The sequence below is a fragment of the Nicrophorus vespilloides genome, unplaced genomic scaffold (assembly GCF_001412225.1).
Source record: "Nicrophorus vespilloides isolate i.1.1-1 unplaced genomic scaffold, Nicve_v1.0, whole genome shotgun sequence".
NCBI lineage: Eukaryota > Metazoa > Arthropoda > Insecta > Coleoptera > Silphidae > Nicrophorus > Nicrophorus vespilloides.
Window position 1 is genome coordinate 7,044 of NW_017098828.1, and position 10,026 is coordinate 17,069.

Here is a 10,026-nt window from a genome sequence, read left to right on the forward strand (position 1 = left end):
AAGATTAAGAAGAAAGTAACAAAACAACAACGCTAAAAATTTCACTTTCTTTCGTGTACAAAAGATGCATTTCTTTTTTGTTTACTTTATTATTTTGTAAATTACTGTATTAAGAACGTTTTAGAATTAATGTTGATTATTTATTCATTGTAATTTATTATTATTATATATATATTATTATATTATGAAGTTCGAAGCGATTGTAGATATACATTATATATACATTTTTCTTTTCGGTTTTCTTTTCTTTTTTTTTGTTGTTACTTTGTAGCGATTCTAAAATGTTCTCGACTTGTGTACTTAAAACTTTTGAATTTGGCGAAATATAAAGCAAATATTGTATATATTTGAGGAGGACCACGGGAGGAATTCACACATTATTGTTATTTACACTTATGCGTTCTTTCTTGATTCTAAACGAATCAATTGATTTTTGTGACAACGAGTTTTTATTTTATAATTTTGTTCAGAGATGGTGGGAGGGATGGAGATAATCTCAACGACGAAAGTAGCGTAACTTGCGTGGTATGCATGCAGTGTACATTCTAGTTTTTCTTCTGTCAATGCACGATGAAGAAGGGAAATGCGGATTGATATAGCAGAGAAAGAGAGAGAGAGAGAGAGTGAGAAAGTTTATGAGATTCGAGTGTGTTGGTTGGTTGGTAGCTGAGCGAATGAAAGGGGAAACAAACAAAGAAAACTAAGTAAGCGCGCGCGTGTAGATAATAATTCGAAGAAAAGCCTCTTGTCTTTGTAGATATTGTACTTGATGATAATATGTTATATTTGTACGTACGAGAGTTTCTCTCTTCTCCCTTGGAAACATTCAAACAAACACAACCCTTCTTCCCATCATCAACGACCGAAGAGAAGATAAAGATTAGTGTCTCCTCCTCCCACCCCCACCCCCTAATAAAACAAAAGAAATCTTCAAAACCATCCCTTCTACCACCACCGCCCCCCCCTAAAGCGCTAGCAGACCATTTTATATGTGTATGATTCGTGAGAATCAGTGATTGTAATATATAAATTAAAAAAAAATACAAATATTGTTTCTATATACTAGAAACATTTAGTCATATAAAACAAAAAGCAGAGCGCTCTCTTCATTTCCACATCCCACTCAACAAACTGTTTTAATTTTAAAAGAAGTAAAGAAAAGACCAAAATTAGAAAGAAAACACACATTTTTATTTCTTTTGTTATAATCTTAAATACGTTTGAAATCATACAGTTTTAAGATTAATTAATTTCTATATTTCTTCTCCAATCTGTAAGCTATCAAGTTATGTAATGTAACAAACTAATTTAATTACTTTTCGAATGCATTTAGATATTTTGACATCAATTCTCTATATAAATTACGAGAAAATACATCAATCAAGTGTGCTTTTACTATACACTAAATTCAATTTATATAATCTCTACTCGACTATTAGTTTAGACACGTAGATTTTTCATTGCATTACAAAACTAATATTTACAGGAAGAATGGGTGCACACATATACTAATAATATATATATATGAAGAGAAAAAAAAAACATCTTAATAGTAATTATGAAATATATCGGTCATTAATTAGTTTCATCAATAGAAACTAAACTTCTGCTTGAATTTGTGATAATAGGGGGCCTCGTCTCATCTGGAGCTACTAGAGCTACTCCTGCTGTGCTTCCTGCGACGCGGCGGTGGGCTGCGAGAGTGCGGACGACGACGTGGAGGACTGCGACGGGGCGGTCTCAGCGGCGAGCGCCTCCTGAAGCGGGGCGGAGTGCGGCGATGATGCATCGGTTGACGCCGCATGTGCATCGGAGGCGGACTGCGTCTCGGTGGTGGAGGTCGCGGTTTGGGCATCAGCACGGGAGCAGCAGTTATCTCCTGTCCGTCGATCTGACCGCCGTCCATGTGCTTCATGGCATTCTCCGCCTCGTCGGCGGTGTCGAACTCGACGTAGCAGTAGCCGCGTCCCAAGTTGCCGTGCACGTGATCACGCGGGAACTCGACGTTCTTGATGACGCCGTACGTGGCGAATATCTCGGTGATGTGCTCCTTGTTGATGGTGCGCGTCAATCGACCGATGTGGATCTTCGTCGGTCTCGGGGTCGGCGACCTGCGACGGCGCTTCTTTCGCTGCGAACGAGATCTCGACCTGGATTTACCCTTGCCCGGCTCGTCCTTCACGTCAGTCGACTTCCTCTTATCCTTTCCATCCTTCTCCTTCTCAATCTTCTCTTTGCCATCCTTATCATCCTTGTCCTTACTCTTGCTCAAATCCTTGTCTTTCTTCTCTTTGCTTTTGCGATTTGCCTTGCTGTTAGACCTGGACCTACGCTTAGGTCTGGACCTAGTTCTCTCACTGCTCGACGAGGAGCTGTCCGATGAGGAACTGCTGGACCTTGAACTGGAGCCAGAACTTGAAGAGCTTGATGATGGTGAATCACTCGAAGAACTACTGTCAGATGAACTATAACCGAATATTAAAATTAATTCCAAAAGAAGTAATTATATAAAATTAATTAATTTACCTTCCACTATCACTGTCACTGCTGCTCGAGTCGGTTTTCTTCTTCCTATCTCTGCCCCTTTCCTGCTTCTTCTCCTTGTCCTCTCCTTCAGATTCTGAACGAGTTTTCGACTTGGCCCTGCACAAAAACAAAAACAACGCTTGTACTAACGCCTCGAACAAAACGTAACCTCATTCAATACAAACACAATAATAATACTTACATCTTTCTAGCCGCTCCGACTTTGATGGAAACAATCGTCTTCTCCAATTCGAGAGACTCGTCGTTTCTCGATGAATCCACTTATAACTTACTTTTAACTAAACTTCTTTTTTCTAGTAACATTTAACCAATTCGTAACGATTCGTAACAGAAGAAGAACGAAACGAATACGTCGGTGGTGGTAGGGATGAAAAATGCCTGCTTTGCATGGTGACCATCCATTCAATGCAGCCAACATTTCGGCCCAGAAAATCCCTGGTTCTGCGGCTGTGTTTATTACGTAAATATCACCTATAAAACGTCAATTTTAAGTGCAAGAATAGAGCTAAGCAAGGTAAATTTACCTGTTTTTGATCCCCGCACGTGTTCTGATTCAGCCCTTTCCATTTTCCGTCCTCGAATCCACCTGCGTTTGCCGAAAACTTGGTTCAAGGTGACTTTTCTCCTAACCCAACTTATATGACAGGATAGGTGAAGTTTGTGCGGTGCTAACTCGTTCAGCGATTGTTTTTGCAGATGTTGCGCTCAGCGTTGGTGCCGTGTACCCAGAATCTGGCCGTGAGCAATGCCATCAAAGCCCTGTGCAATGGCAGCAGCATCGCAGGCTTGGCCAAGAGGGAGCAGTCTACGAAAGCTGCAGTGAAATCAGAGTACAAACCCTACTCCCCGTTCCAAAAGACCAGCAACATGGCTGAATACACCATGGCTCGATTGGACGATCTTCTCAATTGGGGCAGAAAGAGCTCCATGTGGCCAATGACCTTCGGTCTGGCCTGCTGCGCCGTGGAGATGATGCACATCGCCGCCCCCAGATATGACATGGACAGGTGAACAGAACCAAAACATTGCTGGCATCTGATGAGTAATTGTTGATATTTTAGGTATGGAGTGGTGTTCAGAGCTTCCCCCAGGCAAGCCGATGTTATCATCGTTGCTGGAACTGTTACCAATAAAATGGCACCGGCTCTGAGGAAAGTTTATGATCAAATGCCAGAACCGAGATGGGTTATTTCCATGGGTTCCTGCGCCAACGGCGGTGGCTACTACCATTATTCCTACTCTGTTGTGAGGTAAATATTTGTTTCTCTTAGGAAGAAGCAAATTTAATGGCAAAAAAAAATACGCATTTTTCAGAGGTTGCGATAGGATTATCCCCGTGGACATTTACGTGCCCGGTTGTCCACCGACGGCGGAAGCCCTCATGTACGGAGTTCTGCAGCTGCAGAAGAAAATTAAGCGAATGAACACAATACAGATGTGGTACAGGAAGTAAAATAATGCATACGCACTTGTGCAAACTAGATAATTTATGACATCGTCCTAATAAAAGCTCTGTAAATATTTAATAGGAGATACCCACGTTGTACTTTACCTCTGTGAATGTTGATATAATAATCATCTTCTATCGAAACGAAAACAAAGATATTCTGTAATTTATCGATCACCGTAAAGAAAATAATAACTCAACAACAAAACTAATAATAATAATACACAATTTTAACTCTACTCAATCATTGTTTTTTAATTTGGACAATAAAGATTTTCAAAATTTTACAATAAAAAAATATAATGTAAAGAGGGTAGTATAGCTTGAAATATTTAAAATCAGTTATGCAACCGATGTCGCTGAACAGGTATAATTATTCAATCGATTAGCAACCAATCAACACGTTGTTTGTACAATTGTAAATCGATGAAGAACGTTTTAATTAATTTGTTGATCGAATAAGAAATGCGAACATTAAACAGCGTTAAAATGACTCAACTATAAGTTTTCAGGTCTCACCGATAGATGACTTTAGCTGAGAAACGAACAACAGCTATTCATTAGTTAACGTTTTGTCGCTGTCCAGTCGCAATTACATATTTAATTACAACAATTTGTTAATTTCATCATATTAAAAATGTGTAATTCACCATTCTATCGATTTCTAATTTATTGTACAACCGCCATCTGCTAGCAAATATATGAATTGATAAAAGTCATTTGAATTTAAATTATTGTAATTAAGTTTTTGTTAAAATGATTTGCATTTTAATTAATTGTAATCTTGAACTTTAAACGCGTCGTTGCTAATTATTATGTTGTTATAATTTCAGTGCGTCCATGGGCGAATCAATTATGCTTTTGCGTTTGAATTGAAACGAACTGTGTAAAGTTTTAATTGAATGTTCGTCGTCTCTTCATGAAATCGGTGTAATTCATTGGATTTGTAATGTGAAAAGAATGCAGGTTGAAGTTTACAGGTGAATTGATGGATTGCAGGAAGAAGGAAGGTGTCTAATCTGGTCTAGTTATCGAAACGAGTTTAAGTGCATGCAGCAAGTGTGCGTCAGGAATTCGAAAAGAAGAAGTGTAATAAAGAGAGACGAGCACAGTGAAAATTGAATATAATGGAAGAATTGGTTTTCTCTTTTCAGGTCTATTGTTGGCGCGCTACGCACCGTTCATTCCTCATCGGCACACGTACATCATAGCCACCCCACTTTGCGCGCCTTCTCTTCATGCTCTGCTAATTGCAATTTCCTTCCTGTCTGATGCTCTCTGCCCACACACGTAAAATCCATCCATCGGCAAACATTGTACGCAGCGACACTGCAAAAACAAGTTAAATTCAACACACATTCAACGATCTCAAACTCTTCAATGATCAATTTACCATTGAGAAAGAACAATCGCCAAAAGTGAACGGTTTCCGAACGATATTTCCCATCATGTATTTTTGTAATTTATTCAATTCGGTTTACGATTTGCAAACAGACATGTGAATCTTCAATTAGTGGCAAGAGTTTTCTGTTTCGTTCATCTTTCAACGATTATCATTATGGTTTCCCTGATAGGAAGCAAAGCCTTACTGGCCTTCACCAACTTCCTCCTCTTGGTAAGATAATACATATTTTCAATATTCGCTATATACATCTTTCGGTTTTCAATGAAATGTGAAAACATTGCTTTTTCTCAACAGCTCAACAACATTCAATGTTAGATTCATGAGCAACTTTTAGATCAACTCTATCTATTATAGTTTGAAAATCACTATAGTGTGAACGTCAATGTTTGTTTCGTTTGTTTTAGGCTTGCGGATGCGTTTTAATCACAGGCGGCTCAGTGATCCTACTGGATCCAGGAAGAGTGCTTCTCTCGAGATTGTTATCTCAAGGTCCTCTCACCACCCTCCCCCATCCGCTACTCTATTACCTCGCTGTAGGCTTCGCATTGGCCGGATTGATCCTGGCGTGCGCCGGAGTCCTCGGATGTTGGGCCTCGTGCCTCTACAGCTTCTGCACGCTGACTATTGTAAAGACATGTAATGCTCGAAATACGTGTTTCTCAAAGAAATCATACGTTTTACAGTATTTCCTTTTGGTCCTGTTGGTGCTGGTGGCCGAAAGCGCTCTGTACGGGATCGCCTGGATCTGGCCGCAGTGTCTGGGTTTGGGCATCGTCCCCGAGGAGCTGGTCAGAGTCCTTCAGGCCAACTACGGCGTGGCCGGACAAGAGCAGTTCACGGCCGCCATCGATCTTGCACAGACACTGGTAAGATGGAGCGATTGTTTTCGATTCATTTGATCGATCGATCTATTCAGTTCAGCTGTTGCGGCATCACGAGTGGCGGCGAGTACGACACTTCCAGTTGGCGTTTGGAGTCGTTGGGTCCACGGCTGAAAGTCCCTCTCACTTGCTGCAAATTGGACAACCTTCATCATCCCTCCGCCTATTTGGATCCGAGACCCATCAACACGAGCCTCTGTCAAGCGGTTGAAGTGGAGCAGCAGCAAGGTTTCAGACACTCTGATGTAAATATTAAATAGTAAACTTAGCTGATAATTAAAGTTTTTTTTTTGCTATATTTTCAGGGTTGTTCGTTGCATTTAGAAGATTGGTTCAAGCAGCAGTACATCATCTTTCTGATCATCGGTTTGGTGATGGTTCTGATCGAGTTCGTGGTTCTCCTGAGCACGATACTCGCTTGCACCAGACTCTACAAGCATAGGCACAACATGAAGAATCGTCAGCAGAGTATGGAAATGGTGGAAGAGGAAGCGCCGAAAAGGAACGTCGGCGACAGCATCTACTTGAGCACGCGAAGTCGCGAACCTTTCAGCTACAGCAATCACGCCTACACCATGACGAACAGCTTCCGCCGCAACTATCACCTCTCCGAGAAGGCATGATGGTTGCTGTTGCGGGGTCTGTGCGCCCCCAAAAGGACGTACGAGGTGGAATCAATGCTCTGGTTCGTAAACGCGATCGCCAAAAAGGAAAATTCACAAAAATCTCGTTTTTCAGGTAGTCGTGATGCGTGCGGTGTGGCGGCACAGGTGCAACATCTACGCATGAATAGCCACTTCACAAAAAACGAACCGTTACGTGTAATTTTACCTCCCCATCTCTAAATACTACATTTTTGTTGTCCACTGACTGCATTAAAGAAAAAGAAACCCTTCCAAAAAAAATACACCTAGTTATTTTCTACCTTACTACATTACATTATTATTAATAAACCACTTAACGTATGCAATAATTATTAAGATCAATACATAAAAATGATATGGGTAGTTGCGTTAAAGTATTAATTCGCTGTATTCTAATTATTAAATGGAGAAACACTGGTTTAGGGATTTCGAAATTTAAATTGGTGCACGTTTGGTTGCCTGGTCTCTGGTCTTCTAAAGCGCTTTCGTGTTTTCGGTCGGGAGGGTTCGTGTGGCGTGGCGCACGCTTCGAAAGTGTGGCAGGTGGCAGCAGTGGCATCTGAAAAATGGCCGCAGTCGCCGTCGCAGCGAAAGTGAGCTCGCTCGCTGCGTCAGTAAACGAAACGGTCTTGCGGAACGAGAATTGAGTTGTTGGTGGTCGGAGAGTAGGAGAAGAAATTGTAATAATATAAGCCAGTGCGTGTGGTTCGTGTGTGTGGTGTGCATGTGGTGCAGTCGTGGACATCGTCGTCGTCATCAGCAGCAGCAGCGGAATCAAAAGAAATTGTTCCCCGTAGAGAGAGGAACATCTTAACCTCTCTTCTCTCGCTGGACTTGTTGACATTCGGAAACAAACTACGAACGCGCCGCAACCAAGCAACGACGCAGCAGCGGAAGAGGACAACAAACGTCGACGACGATGCTTCTTGTTTACGTTTTTTCATCCGCGCGATACATGGACTTTTGATTTTTCTTCTTTCTTTTTTTTTTTGAATTGGAACTTGTCGACGCGCGAGGAATATAGTGCGCGGTGGAGTTTCTGTTTTGCGAGGATTTGTTTTGAAGTAGTTCCTCCTCGATGGCGAGGCGCGTTTCGAATGGGGACCATGCGAACGTGCACTTGGACACGCAGCAGGAGAAAGAGATGGTAGTATAATTGTTTGCTTGCGCCGAGTTTGTCGACGGAGGTTAGCAGCTTCGCCGAAGACCTGCAGAAGACCGGCAGCAGCAGCAGCAGCGAAGTGATCCACCACGCGTCCTGACGAAGCCAGCGAGAAGAGCGCTCCGAAGGCGTCGCGCGATGTAAGAGTGGTGCTTGCGAGGATTTCACGCTGGAGCGAGGAGGCTCCGGCCAGGGGGGTTGTTTAGAGGGTGGAGTGCCCCCTGTAGCCCCCCAACAGCCGGGTTTGTCGCCGCTGCATCCCGAGGTTATACCACCGAAGAGGCAAGCTGTCGTGGACAGGTGCGATACCTGAAGATTTATCACTGTTTACCGCTTAGCGTAGAAGTAGAATTAGTTTATTAGAACGATGGGGCTGCTTTCATACTACTGCACCATCGCCTACTCTCTTCATACACTTCACCCCCTCATCCTGCTCTTTCATAACGACGCATTTACTGCACCTATAATATTTCACGCCGCCTAGGATCGTTCGTTGCTCACGTACACACGCACACATACCCTGTGTGTGTCCCTCCTCTATCTCACTCTCTCTCCCTCGTTCACTCCCTTTTGCACATTCTTCACCCTCCTAACGACATCCATCCCTTCAGGGTTTTTTTTTTAATCTTGTACGACAAACCCATTCCGAGGGAGACGGACGGACGGACGGGCTCTCAGGAAATCATTTCATACTGTTACGCACGAAAACCAGAAACATCAACAACTTTTCATCCGTCCATCTCTTTATCCGGCTTTCTCTCTCGCTCTTTCTCCATCTCTCGCACCAGCACACTATCTCAACAAGTGCTCCTCGCGCTTCTCTCCATGTGATATGATTTACGATTTATAAACTCGCACTTCCTACAGAAGAAACTGCGTTCAAGAAACTGTAATTCCATCCGAGCTCATTTCCTTATAACCAACTAATTACGTGACGCAGAAAACGATTTCTTCAATTCTTTTGCTTTACCATCTCATCAACCCCCCATAAACTTCTAAATACATTCCAAAACAATGTAGGCTACAATTGAATACTTTCAAAATCATCATTACTCAATAATTACTAAGTTAAACATTCCATCCATCGAGTTCAATAATAATCAAATTGTAAATAGACATCTGCTAATTACGTTTCCGATAGATATGAAAGTATTCAATTGTTGTTGAATTATCTTAGCTTTAACGTCACTAATCTCGCCTTCGACTACGTTTATACGGTGTGCATTTCGATGTTGCTCAATTGTTGCTGTTATTTGCTCTCTTTAATTCGTAAATCTAACAGCGTAATTTCAACATTAGCTTGTGGATACGGTTCAATCGAAGAAGAGAGAAAAGCGTATGCAATGTGAACGGACGCGAAACGGTAACAGTAACAACACAACAGTTTCGTCCAGTTATGCCTTATTGTTCGATGGAACAACGACGCGCGTTTCGATGGAAAGAAATCCAGTGTCAGCAGCAGCACCAGAATAAAATAGATGTTACAGAAACGATGGGGAGGGGACGGAGGACCCGACCTCCTCTGCATACTTTGAGTCCTCCACGAGCAAGCACTGTTTTAATGCACTTGGTTCAGGTCCCTCTTTATTACACACATGGTCGTCTTCAACAAGTGCTCTCACACATAAACATATTCAACGAGCGCACTCCGATTTACGGCAATTCCCTGAAATTTTCTTTTCTTCCTCCTCCACTCACATACATCTAATATCAACGCTTAGTTAGTATTTCTTAGATACGTTTCGCAATTAAGTTACGATTTCGATTTGAGCGCAGCAATTATTAGTTTATTTTAAATTGTAATTGACACGACACGACACGAAAACTTTTAATTGAAATTTCGACAGTTAATTTCGCTTTTGGTAGTTAATGTAGAAATAATATTATATCAGTACAGTGGTGCCTCACACAACGAACTTAATTCGTTCCAGGAGCAAGTT

The 10,026-nt window shown here is 41.9% G+C and overlaps 3 protein-coding genes across 3 annotated transcripts; 2 read left to right on the forward strand and 1 right to left on the reverse strand.

Moving 5' to 3' along the window:
* Positions 1–1,550: 1,550 nt before the first annotated feature.
* On the reverse strand, positions 1,551–2,904 carry LOC108563310 (RNA-binding protein with serine-rich domain 1). Its single transcript, XM_017921943.1, has 3 exons — positions 2,729–2,904; positions 2,527–2,643; positions 1,551–2,465 (listed from the first exon to the last, which is right to left on the reverse strand). Coding segments are annotated over exons 1-3 (945 nt in total). The 5' UTR covers positions 2,731–2,904; the 3' UTR covers positions 1,551–1,639.
* Positions 2,905–2,944: 40 nt separating this feature from the next.
* LOC108563311 (NADH-quinone oxidoreductase subunit B 2-like) lies at positions 2,945–4,144 on the forward strand. The gene is made up of 4 exons (XM_017921944.1): positions 2,945–3,061; positions 3,244–3,554; positions 3,609–3,797; positions 3,862–4,144. The coding sequence occupies exons 2-4, from the start codon at positions 3,244–3,246 to the stop codon at positions 3,998–4,000; spliced, it is 639 nt and encodes a 212-aa protein (XP_017777433.1). The 5' UTR covers positions 2,945–3,061; the 3' UTR covers positions 4,001–4,144.
* Positions 4,145–5,527: 1,383 nt separating this feature from the next.
* Positions 5,528–7,166, forward strand: LOC108563309 (tetraspanin-11). The gene is made up of 6 exons (XM_017921942.1): positions 5,528–5,609; positions 5,804–6,025; positions 6,083–6,265; positions 6,316–6,525; positions 6,586–6,965; positions 7,019–7,166. Exons 1-5 carry the CDS (start codon positions 5,553–5,555, stop codon positions 6,901–6,903), a joined length of 990 nt encoding a protein of 329 aa, XP_017777431.1. The 5' UTR covers positions 5,528–5,552; the 3' UTR covers positions 6,904–6,965; positions 7,019–7,166.
* The last annotated feature ends 2,860 nt before the right edge of the window (positions 7,167–10,026 follow it).